Source organism: Martes martes (genome assembly GCF_963455335.1).
Source record: "Martes martes genome assembly, chromosome: 9".
Classification (NCBI taxonomy): Eukaryota; Metazoa; Chordata; class Mammalia; order Carnivora; family Mustelidae; genus Martes; species Martes martes.
The window spans coordinates 102,774,633-102,800,225 of record NC_137896.1 but is presented as its reverse complement, the minus strand read 5'-3'; the positions used below and the strand labels follow the sequence as shown (position 1 = coordinate 102,800,225).

The window sequence follows — 25,593 nt, the reverse complement described above, 5'->3', positions numbered from 1 at the left end:
CCCACAAGTACTCAGTTTAGTACTTTTTATGTCATTATAATGAGGTTCCATATCCCATAGGTAGAATGGTAGCTTGTTCTCTCAATGTTTCTTATGGCTGCCGGGCCTCTTTCCCCGGTGTAGGACAGGGGAAATAAGCCGATGGCTCTTTTGTATGCTGTGGTTAGGGATAAAATAGCAAATACTCTACTAGAAAGTACCTACTATCTTCCTTATTCCTTTAAATCAAGGGCACCTCCCCCCCCACCCATGCCCTCACGAATCTGATTTCTGGCCGCCGTTACTGCGTGGTGGGAAGAGAAACATGGTTCTGATTTTTATAATCCTTCAGAATTAATCTTGCCCTAAAGAATTCGTTTTCCTCACTTTAATCATAGGAGAATTAAGGGTGATGCTTTATTATAGGCTTTTTGTGGGGAGAGCCACGCGTACAAAATGAAGAAAATGTTTAACTCCTTGATAGGGCTGTATGTATCATTTTAATTCTGTTCAAATGAAAGGGAGCACACTGACAATTCTTAATACAGACTCTGTTCCTCCTTTATAGTGCGTAGCTTGGGAGTCAGCGAGGAACTGCAAAATAAACTAGAAGATGTTGTGATTGACAGGAATCTATTAATTCTCGGAAAAATCCTGGGCGAAGGTAAGCAGTTAATTTCTTTTAAAATGTGAGGTAAGAAGATAAGCTGTTTATAGTATTTTTTATTTATGTATTTATTATGTAAAGCACCATTTTGTGACTTTAACTTACAATGCAGATAGTTCTATTTTATAATTTATTAAAATGAAAAAGTAAATAGTGGTTTTTGAAACTCAGATTAGGCATATGAAAAGGACCTCTACGGTGCCTTGCACAGACAGTAGGCCCTTAAAAAATATTAATTCCCTTCCTTCATTGAAAAAGCGTGCAATTCATTGGTCAGTTTCCTCTTTACTCTAAATACCTCTGGTTCTTGAGTTTACTGTCTTGGGCACTTTCCTAATTAGTTAAATAGGAACAAAAGTGAAACTATGTAGTCAGTTTGTCCAACTGATACTAGGATGAATGATCATGGTATTAAGAATTTCTACTTTATAAATGTCAGTAACATTTTCCACGTTGTTCTCTAAGTGTATTGGATCAGTTATAATGCTTAATAAAATGACGGGCTGAGCCGAGCCTGAGCCAAGCAGGCTTGTGACAAGCAGGAGTCACAAGCAGCTTATGACAAGCTTGTGCATGGCCTGTGTCCCTGGTTTGCGAGTGTGGGTGACCCCATCGGGCTCTGCCTGGCTGCTGCATATGGGTCACTCTCCGGCCACGTAAAAACAGCAGTGGGAGAACTGTAGCGTTTCTGTGGTCCGGGAAGATTCTCCACAATCTGTATAGATGTCGTCTTACTTTACAGGAGAGTTTGGGTCTGTGATGGAAGGAAATCTTAAGCAGCAAGATGGGACCTCTCTGAAAGTGGCCGTGAAGACCATGAAGTGTGAGTTACCGCTGATGAAACACCTTACCGCCGGTGTGGGCAGTTGGGGTAGTAACCTGGTGCTCTGTAAGGCCAGTCAGGGGGTTCGTGTGTCATGCTCTCAGTCACTGATGGGTCCGGAGGCCATCCAGAACACTGTGTGGTCACAGAGGGAAAGTGACCATCAGGAGCTCTTCATATCTTCATGGAATATACTTTATACTCAAAGAAGTTATGTTTGTTATTTACACCACGCCTTCCTCTCTGTCTCGTTCTCTCTCTCTCCCCCTTCCTCCATCTCTCACCTAGGAGAGCAAAGGACTACGAAATAAAGCATGGATTTCAGGGTGCCTGGGTGGCTCAGTGGGTTAAAGCCTCTGCCTTCGGCTCAGGTCATGATCCCAGGGTCCTGGGATCGAGCCCCGCATCGGGCTCTCTGCTCAGCAGGGAGCCTGCTCCCCCCCATCCCCTGCCTGCCTCTCTGCCTACTTGTGATCTCTGTCAAATAAATAAATAAAATCTTTAAATAAATAAATAAATAAATAAACTAAAGCATGGATTTCCAAGACAAGGCTGATCTGGTGGCAGCCTCTGACTCCAGGGGTTGGTCTGGCTGATCTGGCCAGCTTGGTGGGACCACTTCCTCACTTGAGGATGGTTGCACAGTCCTCAGGAAGTTGTGGGCTGCCTGGAAGGGACATTTCCCAGAGAGAGGATAGATATTTATGGGTCAAGGGTATATGAAGAGCAGTGATCCCAAGCTGGAACGTCCAAACAAGCTGGGACGAGCGCCTGCAGCCTGCAGAAAGGGCCTTGTAACTGGTCACAAAGAATCTGCTTTTATCCTACGAGTACCAGAACACCAGTAAGAGTCTTAAGCAAATGAACAAAAGCAGATCACATTCTAGAAAGTTCACTTTGGTGGCAGTGTGGAGGAGAATGAATTACGGCATTGACAAAAGGAAAGACAGATGCTAGTTAGGGCGCTCCAGAATCTGTGCAGTTGCCAATCTCGATAAGGAAACGAGGCTCAGAGACGTGGTGACTTGTCGAAGTCAGATGGCTTGAAGGGGAGAAGGTTGTGCTGGACCTGTTCATCACCGCACGTTGACCAGGCTGCAATGGCTGAACGTGACCGCATTTGCCCTCGTGCCCTTTCCCAAGAAGGGCATTTCCAGGGCCTGGGGAGCCAGGATTGTATTTTACTCTTCAGGTCTCCAGCTGAGCACCCACAGAATAGACCGTGATTTTTTGGCATTTTGCCCACAGTTGTCCTCACGACTCATATGGAGAGACACTATTTGGTGCTTCGTTTGTTAATGTCTTTAACATTACTTTCTCGTTCACCTCCTGTATCCATTCAATATTATTTTGGATCAAGGAGTAAAATCGGTTCCTTCCTAAAATTTAAATTCATTGTCTCCTGGGCCTTATAACACAAATTAGATTATAAGCATGTAGCGAGACTTTTTAACCAGAACTGGAGGCTGAAGTTTTAATTTCAGGGACAAAAAGGAACACTAATAACCAGCAAGTCACATGGACTGGTGCTTTCTGCTTTCCAAAGCCTTTTAGGTCTAGAATAATGGCCAATACTTATGGAATACTCCCTGTGTGCCAAAGGACGTTGCAATCATTCTTACCTTTAATCAGCAAGACAGGAAGAGGAAATCAGTACGACTGAGAAGTAGATTCAAATGTTATCCTCTGAAAACCCAGACACATGAAGTTAGAGTGGTCCTTGGAGCTGAACCCAGAACAGGGCCAAGTCAGGGGGCTGAGCCACATTCAGCTCCGTTCCTGCCCCTTGTGTTATTTTATTTGAACCTGGTTCATGTGAAGGCTCTTTCCATTGTCCCCATTTACCAGTGGAAGGTGTAGGGGACCTTGTAAAAGGCCCGGCCTGGAATCTGTTTCCTCTCTGGCCTTGGCTGTGCTCTTCTTTGACTGATTTGAATCACTTGCATAAGAATTGCATCTGTGCTAATTACCAAAGGTTGAAAGAACGGTCTCTGGCCTCTGCATCCCAGGCTCCCATATTTGCCAGGAGTGTTGGTCCCTTGGGGAGGGGTGGGATGGGTGGCATTTGCAGGTATACCCTACTGAGGGGAAAGGTAGCAGACATTTTGCAGATCTCTATAATTTTTTTTTTAACTTTTCTTAAATTTGTCTTAATTTTAGAAGAGAAAGATTAATGTATACAAAGCCCATAAAATGTCCAGACCCTATGCTAGAGACACGCATGTGTGATTTCAGTCTAGACTTAGTGTTTTAGCAAATTCCCAAAGGCATGCCCGGCTTTATGTTTTTCTTTGTTTTCCTCATTTCTTTGTTTTTAAAATACATATCACATAAAATGTACCATCCTAACCATTTTCTTTTTAAAAGATTTTATTTATTTATTTGGCAAAGAGAGAGAAAGAGGGAACACAAGCAGGGGGATTGGGAGAGAGAGAAGCAGACTCCCTGCTGAGCAGGGAGCCCAATGCGGGGCTTGATCCCAGCACCCTGGGATCGTGACCTGAGCCGAAGGCAGATGCCCAACGACTGAGCCACCTAGGCGCCCCAATCCTAACTATTTTTAAGAGCACAGTTCAGTGGCATTGAGTTCATTCACACTGTTGTGCAACCACCCCCTCCCCCGTCCACCTCCAAAATTTTTTCATCTTGCAAAACTGAAACTCCATAGGCATCAGACAACTTCCCATCTCCCCTGCCCCCGCTTGCCCCTGGCTACCACCATCCCCCTTTCTGTCTCTCTGAATTTGACCTCTCTAATTACCTCATAAAAGTGGAATCACACAGTACTTACACTCTTACGACTGGCTTGTTTCACCTAACATAATAGAGAATTCGAGATGTCTCTCTCGAGTTGTTTTAATCCCAAAATGGTGTGGCGTGGAAGTTAGGACAGCATATCCAGTTCACATGGCATGATTGAGCAACTAGCCTTGCAAGACAGAGAGAAGCATGTATTCTGGCTTTCTTTATGGCAAAAATAATTGCAACAAATCAGTTGCATTTGACTTTCAAGGTTATTGGCTTTTTTTTTTTTTAAGATTTTATTTATTTATTTGACAGAGAGATCACAAGCAGGCAGAGAGACAGGTAGAGAGAGTTGGGGAAGCAGGCTCCCCGCTGAGGGGCTCGATCCCAGGACCCTTAGATTGTGACCTGAGCCAAAGGCAGACACTTAACCCACCGAGCCACCCAGGCGTCCCCTGTTGGGTTTTTTTGTTTTGTTTTGTTTTTGTCTTAACAAATACACTTTAATTTTTAGAGCAGCTTTAGGTTTCTAGAAAAATTGGGCAGAAAATACGGAGTTGCCATCTGCCCTTCTCCCTTCACAATCTTCCCTATCATTAACATCTTGCATCCCAGTGGTGCATTTTTTACAATTGAACATCTGTAACCCATGTGATACATTATTAACTGAGGTCCATAGGCTATATTAACTTTCACCCTGTATTGAACATTCTGGGTTTTGACAAACATGGTGTCCTGCGTGCACCATTACAGTATCACGTGGAAGTTTCCCTGCCCTACATTCTGCTGTGTGCCCTCTGTCTGTGCCTCCCCAGCCATCCATGCTTGACAACCGCTCATCTGTTTATCGTTGCTGTAGTTTTTCCTTTTCCTGATTTTACTTTTATAGAACAAAATTGCCCTTACCTCCTTGCCCTTCACTGAGTAAATGATCGGGGCCTACCATTTTCCATCCTCTCTCCTAGTGGACAACTTTTCTCAGCGAGAGATTGAGGAGTTCCTCAGTGAGGCTGCGTGCATGAAAGACTTCAGCCACCCCAATGTCATCCGACTCCTAGGTACCGCAGAGAAATGTGGGACTGGGGGGCAGCGGGGCTCTGCTAATCCACTCCACGCCAAAGGAAAAGTCTCTGGGGCAGATAAGTTTATACTTTGTATGACCCCACAGTAATTGATAACATTGAGTTTTTTACCCCAAAGGCTTCTTACAATTTTATTTTCTGAGGCTGATGGTAAAAATGGGCTTGCACGTCTTGGACACCCCAAGGGCTCAGGAATGTTTAGTGTCCACAGAGGTCTAGGTGACTGTGGGTGAAAACGGGGGCCCCCACTTTACTCCAAGGCAAGACAAAAGCTTATGTTAAACTGTGTTATAATTTGTATTGATTTAAAGTTATCTGTGAATCAAATACCAGTAGGGTAAAGCTGTCAAAGTAGACAAATTCCATAGATCAATCTTTGAGAAACAATTTATTAATGTATTTTCAAGTATGGTTTGGTGGGATCTAATACTGCCAGCATCACAGGACACAATTTAATAGAATTTGGTTTTGTGGCCCTGTGGCTATCAAGACATTGCTGTATCAGTGCTACAATCCCGAGACAGAACAGCAACCTAAAAATAATTGAATATTTCGCTGACTTCTTTTTTTTCTGTCTTGTGTCTGGATACATGCTCAATTCTTTGGGGAACTTTTAAAGTTTTATTACGATCAAAGCTGCAGAGAGATATGAAAAATCATGCTTGGATACCAAATCATTTCAAAGAAACCATGTTACTCCTTTGTAGCTATTGATTTTTGCAGACTCTGAGAACCATCGTGCTTTGCGATGATGGGCCATAATGTGGGAGAGCTTTACCAGCCTGCCATCAGGTGACAGGCCCTAGTTCCAGCTTTTAAGGATAAATGGTGTTTGCTGTGTATAACTGTTAAAACTTAAAGATGTGAATTTTACCTACTGGCCCTCAAAATTCTTTTTATAGTTTTGAGCATTTGATGGCCCCAGGCTTTTTCACCTGATCAGGTATTAACTATCCCAGGAAACTAGTTTGCCCTTGAATTCTTTCGCAGTCACCGCTCACTTAGGCTCAGTATAACAAAAACTCCACAGGTGTCTAGATGGCTGTGCTTGTTAACTGATTAATTTTTGAGACCTCTCATGCAAAGATTGTTACTACTCTGAAAGAAAAAAAAATTACCAAGAAGTGGACCCAGCATGTGTTCCACATTCTAATACGGCTTGTTTGTGATTTATGGGTTTTTATTTTATTTTATTTTGTTCATTTGTTAATTTTTTAAGGAGGCCCCATGCCCAGCATGGACCCCAACACAGGCTTGAACTCATGACCCTGAGATCAAGACCTGAACCGAGATCAAGAGTCAGAGGCTTACTCGACTGAGCCACCGAGGCGCCCCATGTTTATTTTGTTTTTAACTGTTACCTCGAGAGCACATGGTTTCAATTTGGCCAGTGCTCCTGCAGTGCTTTTCTGGTTACTGGTAACAAAGGGCTCTTTGTAACTTTCTCTGGTTTTAATTTCAGGTGTATGTATAGAAATGAGCTCTCAGGGCATCCCAAAGCCCATGGTGATTTTACCCTTCATGAAGTACGGGGATCTGCACACGTATTTACTCTACTCCCGACTGGAGACAGGACCCAAGGTAATTACCCAGTCGTCTTGCCTCTGAACGGCCCCCAGGCTTCCGTGACAAGGCCTGGGAAACCTCAGCAGCTAACCCTGAAAATAAAGGAGGGAAGGAGAGGACGTGTGGCCTCTGTTCAGTGCTCGCTATGCACCCTGGGGCTGAAATGTGGTTTTTGTCCTCACAGCAAGCCTGCGCATAGGTCTTACAATTCCCATTTTATGGGGGGATGAAGCCAGCTGGGCGCTCGTTCTCATGGCTCCAGCCTTATCGCTGTGGAGCCGGGTGGGCCCCACATGCTGACAGAGTGGCCTCTTTCTTTTGAAGTCTCCTCTTTCCAGCTCGTTCACTCTGAAATCACTAGAAGCAGGATCCATTTCATTCCCAGAGGAAGTTGCACTGAGCTGTTTTTCTGGACACTGAGCATGAATATACCCCGTCCACCTTTCAGATTATCAAGAGCCCCTCCAGCCTCTGGATCAGAAAGCCTGTCGTGAATCAGCAGGCTGGCATGCTTTCCTTCAACCCTGCCCCTAAGAGGGGCTGTCACTCCACAAGGCAAACACTGTCTGAATCCCGCAGCACAGGGGAATGCAACAGAAACAGGAGCTTAGGGGTGCCTGGGTGGCTCAATGGGTTAAAGCCTCTGCCTTCGGCTCAGGTCATGATCTCAGGGTCCTGGGATCGAGCCCCGCATCGGGCTCTCTGCTCAGCGGGGAGCCTGCTTCTCTCTCTCTCTCTGCCTGCCTCTCTGCCTACTTGTGATCTCTGCCTGTCAAATAAATAAATAAAATCTTAAAAAAAAAAAAAAAAGAAACAGGAGCTTAGACTGAGGCACCATACCCACCGGCATGTGGCCACAGGTCCCACACAGGTGACCGACCAGGGCCCCCGAGAAAGGAGGGGCATGATGTGGAATGTCCTCATCCCCATTACAGGGCAGAATTAGGAAAGTCCTCATCCCAAGAGACAGGCAGATCTGCAGGAACAGCCACTTACTGAATTTGGCAAGACACTTGAAAAACAAACACAAAACCTTGAGACCCAATTTAGGGTAAGCATTCTGGAACTTTCTTTCCTATGCCCTGCTGACGCTGTGTGTTATGGAGGTGAAAGGTTATTTCTTGCCTTCCTTTTCTTTTTCTTTTACTTGTTTTATTACTCCCAGGGAGGTATAAGTGATCTTTCTTCTTTCACTTCCCCTTGGTCTCATGCTCAGATTTTTGTGCTCTTCCTCATGACTTCTTTAAGTCTTCCACCCACACAGTCACTAGCCAGAGTTAGGAAATTACAGCCACATCTCAGAACTATTATAAAATCACTGAGGCTTCTCCAAAGAGGTGAAGGGCCTAATCCAAAATAGGGGACTCAGCATGACTGAGTATTTCTCTTCCCTTTTTCTTTTGTTTTTATTATTTTTTATTAGTTTTATTTTTATGTTTTTAAAGATTTTATTTATTTATTTGATAGAGTGAATGAGAGAAAGAGAGCATGAGGGGGGAGAGGGTCAGAGGGAAAAACAGACTCCCCACCAAGGAGAGAGCCTGATGCGGGACTCGATCCTGGGACTCTAGAATCTTGACCTGCGCCGAAGGCAGTCACTTAACCAACTGAGCCACCCAGGCACCCTTTCTTCCTTTTTTCCACCCGGAAGAAAGACGTAACATTATAAGAAGTCTAGAAAAGGAAAAAAAAAAACAAAACTACAATCGGCAACATCTTACCCAATCATTGGCATCTTCGGCCAGTCCCATCCCAGCTGTTCATTCCATGCCTCCGTGTTTCACGGGCTGGTGCTCAGGAGGTACGTGCCTCCCCGCAGGCCATCCACCGGGCTGACTCTTCTCCAGCGCTTCACAGAGGCTTCATTTTGCATATAGTGTTGCAGTAATGGCCCAGCAACCATAGGAGGTCCTTACTAATAATAGAATCTCAGGTGAGGAAACTGAGGCACAGATGGGGCAATGGTGGAGGCAGGACTGGCCCCCCAGGTTGCAGAGCCCCTGCTTTCGGCTCTTCTCTGATGGCCCCATCCCAGTGTGCACCCCTCCCCCGCAGAGAGCTTCCAGACAGTTGACTGTGAATGGCTACATGCCATCCCCTTGAATGGATTTCGTTTCACATTGATGAGCAATTTCACTCCCATTCAGTTTTCTGGTATGTGGTGGGATTTTTCTAATAATATTTGGAGGCATGGGAATTTCATGTTGCATACGAGTAAATTCGACAGTAAAAATATCCAGGCTCATATTCAGGGCTATTTGATGGCCAACAGTCCTCTGTTTTTACTTGTGACATTCAACCCTCCTATCTCATATGGCCCCTTTGGAAATAGAGTAGCCTCTTACTGAACTTTTTTCCTGAATCATTGTGGAAGAGATAGGGACCATTTTTAATCTTTATAAAAATCCTTTTTAAATTATCATACAGTGTTATTGACTCTTTTGCCCTTTCCGGTGTACAGTTCTGTGAGTGTTAACACATAAATGGATTCACATGTCCGTCATCACAGTTGAGATACAGAACAGTTTCATCACCCAAAGACACCTCCTCCTGCGACATCTTGGTAGTCATGCTCTGCCCCCATGGTGGACTCCTGGTAACCACTGATCTGTTCTCCATGACTATAGTTTTGTCTTTTTGAGAATGTTTTTGAGAATGGAATCATACAGTTTGTAATTTTTTGCTTCTTTTACTTAGCATTATGCCCTTGAGATCTATTTAAGTTAGTGCTTAGATCAGTAGTTCATTCCTTGTTTGATTGCTGTATATCTCCTAGTGCACAGACAGACCAGTTTGCTTATCCATTCGCCTGTTGAGGCACACATGGGTTGTTCCCATTTGGGGGCAAGGATGAACGAAGTTGCTATAAAAAAAATCATGCACAGGTTTTTGAGTGAACATAACTTCTTTTTTCTCTAGGGTAAAAAGTCCAGAGGTGAGGTGCTAGGTCATACTAGGAAAGGGTATGTTTAATTTTAAAAGAAACTTCTAGATTTTCCAGAGTGGCTGTACTGTTACATTCCCACCATCAGTGTATGAGAGATTCATTTGCTTTGCATTCTTGTTAGCACTTGGTATTATCAGTAGTTTTTGGGTTTGGTTTGATTTGGTTATTAGCTGCTCTGATAGATGGGTCGTGATATCTCATCATGGCTTTTATTTACATTTCTGTAATGATTAAGGACGTTGAGCATCCTGTCTTGTGTTTATATGCCATCTTTATATCCTCTTTGGGGAGGGTCTGTTAATGTCTTTTGTTTATTTTTTAATTGGGTTGTTGTTTTTCTTATTGTTGAGTTTTCAGAGCTCTTTATATATTCTAGATATAGTACCTTTCTCGGATATGCAGTTTGCAAAGATTATTCTCCTAGTTGGTAGCTTGTCTTTGTATTATCTCTTTTTTGTGTGTGTCTTCATATTATCTTAATGTGAGTAAAAATATTTAACTTTTGCTTAAAAAAATATTTAACTTTTGCTGATGAATCATGTTTTTGCTGTCATGTTTAAGAACTCTTTGCCTAAACCCAGATAAAAAAATTTTCTCCTATGTTATCTTCTAAAAACTTTGTGATTTTACGTGTTACACTTAAGTCTATGATCCATTTTTTAAATTCTCTCTCTTTTTTTTAAGATTTTATTTTTTTTATTTATTTGACAGACAGAGATCACAAGCAGACTGAGAGGCAGGCAGAGAGAGAGAGAGAGGAGGAAGCAGGCTCCCTGCAGAGCAGAGAGCCTGATGTGGGGCTCGATCCCAGGACCCTGGGATCATGACCTGAGCTGAAGGCAGAGGCTTTAACCCACTGAGCCACCCAGGCGCCCCTATGATTCATTTTTTAAATTAATTTTTATCTAAGGTATGACATTTAGCTTAAGGTTTGCTTTTATTTTTCATATAGATGACCAGTATCATTTGTGAAAAGACTGTCGTTAACCTATTAAATTGATTGCTTTCACATCTTTGTCAGAAATGAATTGGCTGTGTTAGTGTGGGTCTATTTCTGAGCTCTCTATTCTGTACTGTTAAACTGTGTGCCCATTCTTTGCCCCTCCCACATGGTCTTGAATACTGTAGTTTCATTGACGCATTTGAGTTGGGCTTTATATTACACACAAAGGAAGCCATCTGATCTGTTATAGATCCCAACTTACCTTTCCTGCTTTATCACCCCCATTCTCTCTGCCTCTTTGCTTTTGACACATGAGACAGACTCCTTTTCCTAAAACACATGTGTGCTCTCAGATCACTAGGTCTTTGCTCATTCTGATCGTGGCCATGTACTTCCTCTTAATTTGCCATTTTACTCCTATGCCCCTTTTGGGGATAGTCACAGTGACAGTGTAGAATATTTTTTAAATTTTTCCATGAGCATTCATCCCTTTGCTGAGGTTCTAGAGCAGGTTGCTTTTATCTCTGCTTGATGCCCGTGTTCTTACAGCCTGCCTGTAAGGTGTGTGTGTCCACCCCCATGAAAACTGGGGTCCTATCCTGTTCTGCCATCTCCTGTCTGCCCTGCACACCTCCAAACATACTATTCCCATGGAAGACGGAGTGGCACGTAGAGCCCAGCACCCCGACCCTGCAGAGGGGGCACATTTACATAACCTGGTCCACGCTAGCAGGAGCAGAGGGATCTCACACAGCGAAGCCCAGAGGTAGGACAGCTGCGGTGTTGGTCAGTTCTGCCTCAATAACATCACCTCGTGTCCACAACTGTTTGACCTTTCTGCTTTTTCAGCTGTAGCTGCCCCTCCCCATGTCTGATGGGGGCAGCTCCTTCAGGCCTGACGTCCTCATCCACCAGCCTCCAGAGACAAAAAGAGAAGTCTGCTCTCCTTCCCCTTCCCTCTCCCTCTCTTGTCCTGGAACAGTAATTTTTCTTTTTTATAACACCTTTACTGAGATATAATTCAAACACCCTACACTTCTGCCATGTAAAGTGTACAACTCAGAGGTGTTTGGTATGCTCAAATTGCGTAGCATGATTGTAGAGCATTTTCATCACCTAACAAAGTCCCATACTCTTTTGCAATCACTTCCTGATCTCCCCTCCCACCTTGTTCCCAGCTCTAAGCAACCTTTTTAAAAAAAATTTTTAATTTAATTTTATTTAAATTCAATTAATTAGCATACGGCATTTTATTAGTTTCAGAGGTCATTGATTCATCAGTCTTAGATGACACCCAGTGCTCATCACATCATGCACCCTCCTTAATGCCCATCCCCCACTTACCCCATTCCCCCACCCACCTCCCCTCCAGAAACCCTCAGTTGAAGCAGCAACCTGCTTTCCGTCTCTCTCTAGTTACCTGTTTCGGATATTTCAGGTCAATGGAATCATAGTCTGTGGTCTTTCATATCTGGCTTCCTTCCTGGAGCATGTTTTCAGGGTTCCTCCACACTGTAGCTTCTATCAGTACTTTTTGAGACCAAATAATACTCCATTGTCTAGCTATATTATGTTTCGTTTGTCTGTTGATCTGTTAATGGACTTTGGATTGTTTCCACTTTTTGGCTTTTGTGAATAATTACAAAAATTTTATACTTGAGCTCTTACATTAGGTCTTTGATCCATTTTGAGTTAATTTTGTATATGTGTTCAGGTTGGGGTCCAGTTTCATTCTCTTGCATATCCCACTCTTTTGTCCAGTTCTTTCGCCCACTGAATGATCTTGGCACTCTGTGCGAAGTCATTTGACATTGATTTGTGGGTTTATTTCTAGACTCTCAATTCTGTTTCATTAATCTGTGAGTCTGTCCTTAAGCTAGTACCATGTTATCTTGATTATCATTGCTTTCTTATTTTGAAATCAGTAAATGTGAGGCTTCCGACTTTAGTCTTCTTATTCAAGCTTATTCTGGATATTCTGAGTGCTTGAATTTTCAAATGAATTTTAGGATCAGTTTGTCAATTTCTACAAAGAAGCCAGCTGGGATTCTGATAGGGCTTATATTAAATCTGCAGATCAATTTGGGGAGTGTTGCTATCATAACAATATTAAGTCTTCTGATCCACGAACATAGGATATCTTTCCATTTATTCTGATCTACTTTAATGTTAATGTTTCATCATTGTCAGAGTATGTTTTGCATTTCTCCTGTTAAATTTACTCTTAAGTGTTTTATTTTGGATTCTTTTTGGATGAAATTATTTTCTTAATTTTATTTTCAGATCGATCATTGCTAGTGTATACAAATACAACTAATTTTTGTATCTCAATCTTATATCCTGGAACCTTGTTGAATTCATTTCTTAGTTCTATCACACAGTTACTTTTTAAATTACTTTTGGTCCCAGTCTGCAAGAATAACACAAATGTTCTAGGGGAAAATAACATAAATGATTAGTATCTAATATGTGCTACACTCATGATGCCGACAGGACTTCATATTCTTTAGCACCCAAATCCTTTCCTGGAAACTATCATCTGGAAACTCAAATGCCTCAGTTATACAGAAGAGAAGCATAAGAATTTCCTGCCTGATTTGTTTACATTTTTTTGTTTACTTGTTTTTAACAACTCCAGTATATAAAGGTAAAGGATAATTAAAGCATTTTGCTATATAGACAGGATGTAATTAACATATATCTTAGCTGGGAAATATAAATCTTCAAAAATTCAGCACCTTCGTGAACACCACTTTGGAAAACTCATGTTCCATAGAGAATAAGCCATGACAAATCCAATGCCCTGAAGAGAGTTTGTCATGGATGGACCCATTCATGACTGCCAGGAACTTGTGGTAAACCCTCTTCCTCAGGGCCCTTGTTGTGCTAAAATGTTTAGTTACTACACAGGGGTCTTCCTCAGTCATCACCTTCATCTTCAGTTCTGACAGGACATGTTCTCTCACCGAGCCTTCTGGACTGATCTGTACAGTGTAGACTTGACACTCACCAGAGGACTCTAGAGAAACAAAAACAAAATCCCTGAATACCTCTCCTCATGGTTCTTTGGTCCTGTGATAAGAGGCAAAGATGGTCCCGATTTCTGTCTGAAAGAAACTTACCTTTGCAAGTGTCTCAGAGTAAGATGATTGCATACGCTTGTATGACTGGAGTGGGCTGAGCGGGCTTTTTGTCTGTCCCCCGCTGAAGGCAGCCTGCCCCTCTTTTCCCCTCTTTTCCTGACACAGGTGTTCTGTCCCCCTGCCACTCTGAAGGACACAAAGGATCCCATTTGACGTTGTAACTTGGAAAAAGAAATACTCACCGTCCATATTTTTAAAGACAGGGAGAATGTGAAATTTGCCAAAAATTTTGTGGTTTGTTGTTGTTTTTATTCCTTTTTTAAAAACTTATTTGTGAGGTGAGTGAAATGAAAGTGAAAGGTTTGTTTCCTTTGAGAAATACAAACACTAAACAAACAAACACAAAAACTCTCTTTCTCCCCTCAGGTGGCAATAACTCTCCACAAGTTTAACTTTTAAAACATATTTTGTCTTCTTGCTTCTCCTCTCCCCAGCATATTCCGCTGCAGACACTACTGAAGTTCATGGTGGACATCGCCCAGGGAATGGAGTATCTGAGCAACAGGAATTTTCTGCATCGGGATTTAGCTGCTCGAAATTGCATGTAAGAGTCCTGGCCCAACCCAGGAGGGCTAGACTTCATCATGCGAGATAATTGGGGGGCCGGGTAGGAATAGGGGCTGGACTGTTGCTATTAAAACATGGGAGAGAGGCAGGTTTGTGAGGGGAGCATTTGGCTAGCTCTGGAGATGGGATTTCTTTGGCTCTGATGTATGACTGGGTCTCTTCACAACATCTGCCTCCACAAGTCTGGTTGGCTTCCAGAATGTTCTCTTGTAACTTTTTCACCCTCTCAGCTTGGAGTGTTGGGTATGACCTTCGTGATCCTTCCCTTTTGCTATTGGCTCACTTTAGACCCAGAATTACATGCAAGCCAGCTAGTCATGGAGGCAGTAAGGAAAATCGTAAGGGTTTTTTCTGTCAGGCTTCGAGATCCTACCTTGTGAACGTGTACTGTGAAACTACATGGAGGCTTTCCTCTTGCAGCAGAGAGATAAGGACTTATACAAGAATTCTGACCTCAGGCTCCCCCCCTCTCCATTCTGCTCCAGTAGGACCATCATTATGTGCTCTTGAGTCTTCAAAAACAATAACTAGTTCTCGATTTTTAAGTTTAATTATTCCAAGAAGAGAGAGTATTCTTTAAATGTATTATTGTTACTGTTTTTCTTGGTTGGAGATGTGACCATAGGGGCTGCCCCCCAACTCCTTACCTAGCCTCCCACCAGCCCCCTACCACTTGTCCTGCATTTTTAAGATCCAAAAGGGTCTTGTTTGCTTGTTTGTGGGGTTTTTTGTTGTTGTGGTGGTGGTGGTGGTTTGTTTGTTTTTTAAGACTTTATTATTTTATTTGACAGAGAGAGAGAGCATAAGCAGGGGGAAGGGCAGAGGGAGAGAGAGAAGCAGGCTTCCCACTGAGCAGGGAGCCCGTTGTGGGTCTGATCCCAGAACCCCAGGATCATGACCTGAGCCAAAGGTAGACACTTAGCCGACTGAGCCACCCACGCACCTCTTGTTTATTTAAGTGATTTTTATACCATGGGGGGAGAATCATGGAAAGGGCACCTCTCTTTGCCCTGAATATTTTCCTTCATATTTTTCCCATCAGGTAGGGTGACCAGTTGTCCACTTTGCCTGGGACTGAGGGATTTCCCAGGATGGGGGACTTTGTGGTTTTAAAAGCAAGTGTCAGACAGGCACAAAGCAGTCATCCTACCTCCAGACCACTCATTTCTCCTCCTCTCTCCTTCTTCTTGTCTAGGATCTGCTTTAACAGTCTGGGCTTATAAATGCAATTGTATCCCTTTCATTTTCCGCTTAATTCCTCAAGTACCCCCTGGCTATTGTAACAGGAAGTCCAGGGTCCCCCTGTCATAGCTTGTACTTCCTCACCTCCCCCAAACTGGCAGGAGCCAGTGCTGCTTGCAGACACCAAGCAGGAAGGCTGCTGGGCGTTGGGTGAGTCCCCTGGAGGGCCCTGGATTTGGGCTGCTGCTCTTTCTCCTCCTGTGAAGCATCCCTTCCCTCCAGGTGGCTCTCCTTTCTGTGCACAGGTGCCCTTGTTGCTCTAGGTCCCCACACGGACCACAGGGTGCAAGGTTATAACTCCCTGTCACTTGCTCTGCCATCGGTCCCAAAGCAGGACCCTCACAGGCTGCTGGGATCTCTTTCGGTCACTTACCAGGAATGTTTTCAGCTGCGTCTGATGCAGACCTGTGATTTAGGCTTTGCCTCTAAATGTCGCTGAGGACGTGAACTTGCCCTCTGCAGGTTGCGAGATGATATGACCGTCTGTGTCGCGGACTTCGGCCTCTCTAAAAAGATTTACAGTGGTGATTACTACCGCCAAGGCCGCATCGCTAAGATGCCGGTGAAGTGGATCGCCATAGAGAGTCTTGCGGACCGAGTGTACACGAGTAAAAGTGATGTGGTACGTGCGGGGCTTTGATTCGGAGCCCCACATTGCAAAGATGACGGCACGCAGGAAGAATTGACTTGAGCTGGTGTTGTAAGACATGTTACTCTTTGATAAATTGAGGATTGGGAGCATGTTCACACCTTTTGTTTAGTGCTAGATTCCTTAAATCAGGTAGAAAACTATATTCTGATGATGTCGCTTGACATTCAGAAGATTTGTTTTGCATAGGCCTTTAATTTATTCCCATCTTTTTTTTCTGCAATATAGTGACTTATTGCCCACACCTAAGATATTCACATGAAATTGAATGAGTTCGTCCAGTGGCTCTTATCAAAGATTCTGTGTAATTAAACCCTTACCCAGAGATTAGGAGACAAAGACACGTAACAACAGCAGGGGAACAGAGCATTACACAGAGCACTGACATGCGGAGAGAGGGCTCTCCACCTTTGCCAGATTTCCCAGAGCAGCCTTGGTACAACCAGAGAAGTGTGGCTCTCTGACCCGCGCATTACTGAAGCGCTGGGAAAGCAGCATGTCTCAGGAATAATTGTCAGCTTTGTGCACCATCCTCAGGCTTTAAGGAAATGCCCTTTCTACATGAAAAAGGCCATTCAGCCTTTCAGAAAAGACTTGCGTCCTAACTTGTTGTTGCTTTGTTCTCAGTGGGCATTTGGTGTGACCATGTGGGAGATAGCGACGCGGGGAATGACTCCCTACCCGGGAGTCCAGAACCACGAAATGTACGACTATCTTCTCCACGGCCACAGGCTGAAGCAGCCCGAGGACTGCCTGGATGAACTGTGAGTGAGCTTCTCCGTGTCACTGGGCGCTCTGCATGGGGCCGGCTGCACAGACCTGGGAGGCGCAGCCGCTCAGCAGGAGGGCTCACATTTAGCCAGATGGGTATGTGCGGAGGGTGGCACATAGACGTCCCAGGCCACGAGCCTTTCTTGGTGTGGGAGCTGGTGTGTGCACATCTCCAGCAAGCCGGCACGTGCCCTGATGTTCTGTAAGCCCCTCTAGTGACCGACCCTATAGACAAACAGGTTGACTCTCTTGCACATGAGGGTCTTGAACGATTACCTGTCCTCTTACCACTATGGTTCCTTTTCTATACAACACTTCAGACAAACCAATCACTGTGATACCCTCAGTTAGGAAGTCTGGAAATCTATGCCAGTGACTGAGGTCAGCCCGGTCCTCGAAATTGCTAGGGAGATACTCTTTTTTTTTTTTTTTTAAGATTTTATTTATTTATTTGACAGACAGAGATTACAAGTAGGCAGAGAGGCAGGCAGAGAGAGGAAGGGAAGCAGGCTTCCTACTGAGCAGAGAGCCCGATGCGGGGCTTGATCCCAGGACCCTGGGATCACGACCTAAGCCAAAGGCAGAGGCTTTAACCCACTGAGCCACCCGGGCGCCCCTGCTAGGGAGATATTCTAACAGCGTGATTCCTCAGCCCTGTGCGGAGACTGTCACTTGTTGGTCCAAAGCGGGCCTAGAAACGTATGCGTTAAAATCCTCCCTGGGAGACCGACCATGTGCTCAGGCAGGCATGAGAGCCCCTAGCTCCAAACGTGCCAGACCACAGGGACACCTGTCCCTGCAGACCCTCTCTCTTGGGGGCAGGCAAGACAGGAAGAGGCCCAGGACTTGCAATCAGACAGGCCGCTGCCTCCTAGCCAGCCACGTGTATGGCCATCACGACTGGCTGGACCTCTCTGTGCCTCATTATTAGGCACACACAAAAAAGTAGAGTCATGTATTCAGAGAGGGATTGGGAAGAAAAGTTAAAGAAGAGAACAGGTAGAATGCTCAGCTTGTGGGAGCATCACACAGTGGTACCAGGGATTAGTAGCATCCTTCCAGATCGATGTTGTCCAAATACCTTGCTGATACTACAAAAATAATTTCTTGGTGAAATTGCTTGGTGATTTGAACCTTCATGATGGAAATCACGGGAGTCTTGGGCTTGGAGAGGGCATTTTCAGCATAGTTAACAAGAACGTTTTAGGATCGTGGGCCTGCGTGGCTGGCATGGAACGTCATGATGGGGCTGTGGTGTGAGGAGGAACGTGGGGACACCCCTCTACACACACACATATACACGCACACACATACACAGTCACTCTGGCCCTGCTTCTACACGTGGGTGAGAAGACCTAGGTCAGTGTGCATTCAGGCCTCCCAGATCCTGTCCAAGCCAAGCAGAAGGAAACTTTATTGACCAGAGCCTCACCTTGCTTGGTGGTGGTTATTGTGGTTGTAAATACATAACATGAAGAACAGACACAGAAAACATAAGTCCTTAAAAATATCATGAAATCCTAATTAGATTAGATTTGGGGTTTTATGGTAGTTTTTAAAGGGACCGCGTCAATGACATGTTTGCGTCTGATAATGAGGAAGCAGTTACAGCCAAACAATACTGAATGAAGATTTTTGTTGCCTTTCTTTCTTAGCTTCTCTTGTGCTCCAGAAGTTGGCATTTGGCGATTATCTGGGGTTTTAGTGAGGTCTGAGCTGTGTCACACGCTGGTTTTGGGACATTTCACATAGAGCCAAGCAGGGAATGCTGAGTCAGTGAGAAGTTTTAGGTGAGAGCAACATAGATGCTGTGTGTCAGGGAAGTCAGGCAAAGCAGACGGGTCTGTGGTCCCCACATTACGCGCTTACAGGGGCTCTGGGGAACCAGACCCTCTTCCCACATCTCCCCTCAAATCTGGATGCTGGAGAACAGTGTATCCCAAAGAGGCCTCCATGTTTACATATCTGTGCATTTTCTTTTAAAAAATGAGACAGATCCTTCTGAGCTTCCCCTCCGTGTCTGCTGTCTAAACTTAGTCGAGGTGAGTTCATTCCTGTGTTGTGTTGCCCCTTGGTCTCTTTAAACTCAACTCTAAGCACTATGACAATGTAAAGAGCAGAGAACGCTCTGTGCCCTGCTCCCCATTGCCCAAGAGGCCACGCTGTGTGATGCCTCAGTGTCCTGTTTTCATGGCCGGCCCCTTTGTAGGCATAGAGCTTTGCAGATCTCCACCTCCCGGAAGCATCTGCAAGTGTTGTTAGAGGCTGCAAAAGTAAACAAGTGAAAAGATATTATTAGACACCTCCGTAGATGAGATCTGCCCATGTGTGAAGGACCACATGCTAGTTGAATTAGCCAAAGCGGGGGCTTTATTCTTTAGCCAAAGAATGAGCCACTGGCTGACTCAGTGGGTTAAGCCTCTGCTTTCGGCTCAGGTCATGATCTCAGAGTCCTGGGATCGAGCCCCGCATCAGGCTCTCTGCTCAGCGGGCAGCCTGCTTCCCCCTCTCCCTTTGCCTTCCTCTCTGCCTACTTGTGATCTCTGTCAAATAAATAAATAAAATCTTAAAAAAAAAAAAAGAATTAGCCAAAAGATCTACATCACGTGTTGAGTGTAAATACAGGAATCGCATATTTATGGAGTAGATCGCATCTACTCCATGAGTCAGATGATTTAAATTTGGGTTGTTTTCATATCCAGCGACACGAATATCAATTTTTTGAAAACAGGACAGAATCAAAATGAAATGATGGTATAACTCACTCTTCATCTCTGGCCTGTAGTTCCTAATTCGGTCATCTCTTTGTTTTATTGTGCTCATAATTCTTTTTTTTTTTTTAAAGATTTTATTTATTTGTTTGACAGAGAGAGATCACAGGTAGGCAGAGAGGCAGGCATAGAGAGAGGAGGAAGCAGGCTCCCTGCTGAGCAGAGAGCCCAATGTGGGGCTTGATCCCAGGACCCTGGGATCATGACCCGAGCTGAAGGCAGAGGCTTTAACCCACTGAGCCACCCACGCGCCCCCTAATTCTTAATTCTATCAGACGCTGGGAATGAAGAAGCTACCTGGAAGAGCGAGTTGTCTGTACAGAACACAGCAGAGGGGCGGTGAGCTCCTGAGCGTAGGAGTTGTCCAGTCAGAGGCTGGTTCCCCTACCGTCCACACAGCCGTGGTGGCATCTGTAACATCCCAGAGCCGGCTCTTATTTTTATTACAGTGTAACAATGACAGGGCTGCTGAAAAGATTCAGTGTAGTGACATATACAAAATGCCCAGCCCTGTGAGATAGACATCCTTCACCACTTTAGCCCTGCCCCAGGTCCCAGCTAACACAGCTCTCCTGGTTGTGGTCCCAGTTTGATGGTATAGAACTGGGGTCAGCACACTTTCTCTGTAAAGTGCCAAATAATACATATTTTTGGTTTTACAGCCCATGTGGTTCTGTAACAACTACTCAACTCTGCCATGGTAGCAGAAGCAGCTGTAGACAGTATGTCAACAAATAAATGTAGCTGTGTTCCAATAAAACTTTATTTACAAAACAGACAATGGGCTGGACTTGGCCCATGGGCCATATGGTTTTCCAACCTCTAGCATAAAGGGAGGACCTGAAATAATCCTGCTTCACAACATTAAATATAATTGCCACATAAGTTCTATATTCCCAGAGCCAGAGAATCACTTATTACATACCCATGGGACATTTATATAAACTGAACAAATATTATGCCATGAGCAAACCACAGTAATTTACCAGAAGTAGAATTAGTGTGGATTAAAATGTGACGGAATCAAAGAATAGGTGAAAACAAGGTGTGGACTGCACTCAGGGCTCCGGGTGCTGGACCGAGAAATAACTCACGCTTCTGTATGCTTGTAGGTATGAAATAATGCACTCTTGCTGGAGAGCTGAGCCCTTGGACCGACCTACCTTTTCCATGTTGAGGCTGCAGCTAGAAAAGCTCTTGGAAAGTTTGCCTGAAGTTCAGGACAAAGCTGATGTCATTTACATCAACACACAGTTTCCCGAGAGCTGTGAGGACCCTGGAGAGGGCCCCGCCCTTGCTCAGCTAGACATGAATATTGATCTTGACTCTATCATTGGTTCTTGTACTCCCAGTGCGGCTGTCAGCATTGTGACAGCAGAAGTTCATGAGAACAGACCTCAGGAGGAAAGGTACATCCTGAACGGGGGCAATGAGGAATGGGGAGATCTGGCTTCTGCTGCCCCAGAAAAGAACTGTGTTCTACCAGAGAACAGACTTGTAAAAAATGGAGTCTCCTGGTCCCAGTCCAGCACACTGCCCTTGGGGAGCCCAGCATCAGATGGACTTTTATTTGCCGACAACTCCTCAGAAGACTCAGAAGTCCTTATATGAGGAGAGCCGAGAGACATTCCCAACTCAAGGCAATTCTTCTTCTGCTTTGGGAGAATCCCTGTACACTCGATGTTTTTGGAATCTGTCTTCCTTTCCCAATCGAATGCCATGGTTCCTAAAGCACCAGGTGAATGTTGTCAAGTAAGTCATCGTGAAAAATACATAATATATATTTATTTAAAGAGAAAGTACATATATATGTATATGCTGGAAAGAGAGAAAAGATCTATTTTAATAAAAGATGACTTATTTCATGTTGCTTCCCTTGCAGATCTAAAATTTACCCTTTAACAGCCTCATCTCTACAGCTGTTCCCTGGTGTTAACATTAGCACAGAGTCAGTGTTATTTTTTTAAAGTCCTTTTCTTTTTTATGACCATTAAGTGTTAAAAATAACTGGTAAAATGAAATGATGTATTTGACTTTGCTTCTGGTCTTATGGAAAATCTGATATTCTTACATGAATCACCTATTTGCTAAGAATGATTTATTTAATATTTAAAGTTTTATAACTGATTAATTCTTTGATAGGACTTCTCAATAAAATATGAACGAGGAAGGATGTGTCGTACTTACTTGGAAAAAGAGCAGTCACTGACCAGCAGCCTCTGTGTCTTTGCAAAAGGAATTCCATTTAATGCCTGGCCCTCTGTGCAGTCGCTTTGACCAGTCTTGGCATTGTTCTATCAGGATATGGAAAAACCACTCCAGAGTCCAAAGATGAAGCACAAAAAATGTGGAAAAGTACAATCTGGGTGGAAAGATTTAAAATAACTTGTTAGAAGAGAGTTGGACAGGTGGAGCGCTTTTCTATTGGAGAGTCGCAACTTGCGGGAGGTAGATGTGGGCCGTGGGCACGGTCCACCCTGGCTTGCAACTCAGCGCCTCTGAGTTCACATCCAAGCTCTGCCAGGCAGAGTTCCTGGAGCACTTGCTGTGTTTCAAGCACTTTACATGAACGGCCCTATTTAATCTGTACAACACTACCATGGGTACCAATGCCATCATCACAGATGGGCCGGGAATCTGAGGCTGGAGACGCTGAGTAACCTGCTATAGGCCACATCTAGGGAGCGGTGCAGCCAGAATTCTAGAACCAAGTAATCTGATTCTGGCTGGAGCAGCACGTGATTCGGGGCTTTGCTCCAGAGCCCCTTGACTTTTTAATTGTATCTAATAAACACATAGGTAGCACTTACTGTGTGGCCACACATAGCACTCATTTCATCCTAATAACACCCCCAGCAGGTACGTACTACTGTTCTCTCCACTTCACAGATGGGCAGGCTGAGGCAGGGAGACCCTAACTTACTCTGCCGGTAAAGGTAAGAGATTGATGGCAGTGTGAGCATTGATCCCTCGGGCCTGTTGCTCCCCACTTGGGAGCAGCCTCACCCAAGCCAGCCTCTGAGGATCTGTGTGGGCGCTGGGCCCAGAGGGGTGGCCCCACAGCCTGGGTCCTGGTCTTGGCTGCCAACCCAGGAGCCCACTTCACTGTTGCTGTGAAATGCTCCATACAAGAAAGTTCTGAGTGTTGAAAAGGATCTGCATTGTAGAAAATGCTAGCATTACATTTTATCAGTGAATGAGCCAAAAAAAAAAAAAAAAGCCTATTAAAACCTATAAAGATAAATTTCTGCTGTTAGAAATTTTGGAATGGTTGTTGAAAAAATCAACAAAATATTTTATATCACCTACTTGTGCAAAGTTTCTTATTGATGGTGACTATCAAGAATATGAGTAGTTCGGGGTGCCTGGGTGGCTCAGTCGTTAAGCGTCTGCCTTCGGCTCAGGTCATGATCCCAGGGTCCTGGGATTGAGCCCCATATCAGGCTCCCTGCCCAGCAGGAAGCTTGCTTGCCCCTCTCCTACTCCTGCTTATGTTCCCTCTCTCACTGTCTCTCTCTCTCTGTCAATTAAATAAATAAATAAAAATGTTTAAAAAAGGGAAAAAAAGAATGTGAATAGTTCATCATTATATCCTGGATCGGGAACTGAGTGGCTAGTTCAAGCAAAAAAAATACCCATTGTAGTAAGGTATGCTCACATGCATAAGATAAATAAGCAAATTGAAAAAACTTATTTGGAAGTTTCATATAAATTTAACATGAAATACCTAAGTTAATATACTTTGTGCTTTATATTTCTGACTGTAATTGTACATTGTAAACACAGATAATAAATAGCTCATCGAATGCCCACAGCCCCCCAAATCCTGTCCAGTTTGCTCAGTCTGTGCCGTGTGGCTTGAGAAGGGCCAAGAAGCTTGGACCAGGTCCGCTCCAGAAGAGCGTGGAGAGGTGAGCGAGCTATGGCTTCTGGCTTTTCTTGAGACATCAACAAACACAGCAGAGAAACTCACTTCGTCTGCAACCCACAGCAATGGGACCAGGCCCTTGATTAAATGGGATGCAATGGGCAGCACCTTCCCATCCCTACTTCCTTTTCCCCAGAGGGAAATGAAGATGCATGACCATTATTCTGACATTTCAAATCTCACGGAGAAATGTTTGAAAGTTCTGGAAGAATAAGTTTCAGAGGACACCATCATTGGGAAACTCCTGCACATGAACTGAAAATAGCCTTTTAAATTCCCTTTTGTAAAAACTCAAATTACTCTTGTAAAGTGGCTCTTATGGGCAAAAGTGGGGGAGAGAAAACAGAGAGAAACAAATTGGGTCATTGTCTTCTGCGAGGGCAAGAGGGCAAGAGAAATAAACAAATACCAGAAATACTCGTGACCTACAGGTTGGGACTAGCTCTGGCTTGGGAGGGTTTTTCTTACTTCCTCCCACCCTCCCTCCTTCCTTTCCTTTTTTTTCCTTTCCTAAGTAGAAAGCAGAAGTGAAGATCAGAGCCTCCTAAACTGGGCCACACAGGCAGGGGCAGATGCTGGACAGGAACCAGTCATGTGAACGCTCCTTGGACCGTCTAGGCAGGTCACTTGGCTCTGCTGGAGCCCGAGTTTGTTTCCATAAGTGTACAGCACAAATCGCAATCCCTTCTCCTGTAACCCCCTGGGTGGTTCGGTAGGAAGAGAAGGAGACAAGGTCTTTGAAAGAACTTTATGTTTATTAGAGGCTTTTGCCAAATGGCAGCTTCTCCCAATTTTGTTTTTTATGCAGTACAAACTCACCAGTTGTCATATTAGAAATATTTTCCCGGATTGTGTTATCAACTCCCTCCAAGATGACACCAACTCAAAAATAAAAGAATTTCACCATTGCCAGGGATGCCCAGAGATGAGGAAGTTGGCAGAGTGAAGGAGACTCGCTGTCATCCCTCACCCCAGATTACTCTGGGGCTCAGAGGCAGGCAACTCTCTATACCCTGATGCCCAGAGGTTCCTCTCCTATCCGTCTCATCCTGGAATTTGACTACTTGTGAGCTTCAGTGCCCATCCATCCCCGTATGTGGGTGATGGCAAGCAGTAGTGGCCTTTGGACAAGATTGTGGGAGCAGAGTTGGGTCTGAGTGCCCTCCCAGTTTGGAGGGACTCTCCCTCTGCCTCCATGACCCCAGACCCAGCAGAAGTTCCAGCTCAGGAAACAGGTCAAACCACAGTCTCTTATCTCGCAAGTCAGATTGACTGTAGCCAGACTAATCCTGACTCATGAAAGTCAGGACCTTTGTGACTTCTCCTGGTCAATGGCAAAAACAAGTGAGAACTTCTGCTGAGTCAATGGGAAAAGAATGGACCCAAAAATAAACCAGCTATGACAGCAACTTAACTTCTCTGAAGACATTGAGTTACCCTAGGTGACAAATGAAAAAATGGGAAGTTTTGTTTTCTTTAATGAACATTTCTGTAAATCATGATGTTTCTACATGTAGATTTTATCCTCTCTTTTAAAGCTCCCAGAACAGAAGTAAAACTGCCCTTCTGTTTAATGTAAGCCTGTCTAAATTACCTAAATTAATTATATTTAAATGTAATGAGGGGTGCCTGAGTGGCTTAGTTGATTAAGCGTGGGACTTGGTTTCGGCTCAGGTGGGGATCTCAGTGTCCCCGGATTGTTGGGCTCCACGCTCAGTGTAGACCATATTTGTCCCTCTCACTTCCCGCTCTGCTCCTTTCCACCTACCC

The 25,593-nt window shown here is 44.3% G+C and overlaps 1 protein-coding gene across 2 annotated transcripts in view; it reads left to right on the top strand.

Annotated features, from left to right (window-relative positions):
- MERTK (MER proto-oncogene, tyrosine kinase) overlaps nucleotides 1–23,092 on the top strand; it is a 113,233-nt gene extending 90,141 nt beyond the window's left edge. The window contains exons 12-20 of one of the 2 annotated variants that reach the window (XM_080812662.1): nucleotides 548–643; nucleotides 1,389–1,469; nucleotides 5,180–5,272; nucleotides 6,759–6,877; nucleotides 14,330–14,439; nucleotides 16,167–16,326; nucleotides 16,981–17,117; nucleotides 19,120–19,166; nucleotides 21,008–21,099. In XM_080812662.1, coding sequence (XP_080668788.1) covers nucleotides 548–643; nucleotides 1,389–1,469; nucleotides 5,180–5,272; nucleotides 6,759–6,877; nucleotides 14,330–14,439; nucleotides 16,167–16,326; nucleotides 16,981–17,117; nucleotides 19,120–19,129 — 806 coding nt within the window. In that variant the 3' untranslated portion in view covers nucleotides 19,130–19,166; nucleotides 21,008–21,099. Of the gene's footprint in view, nucleotides 1–547; nucleotides 644–1,388; nucleotides 1,470–5,179; nucleotides 5,273–6,758; nucleotides 6,878–14,329; nucleotides 14,440–16,166; nucleotides 16,327–16,980; nucleotides 17,118–19,119; nucleotides 19,167–21,007 lie in introns of both variants that reach the window. The other variant, XM_080812661.1, reaches the window with a different exon arrangement.
- Nucleotides 23,093–25,593: the final 2,501 nt, after the last annotated feature.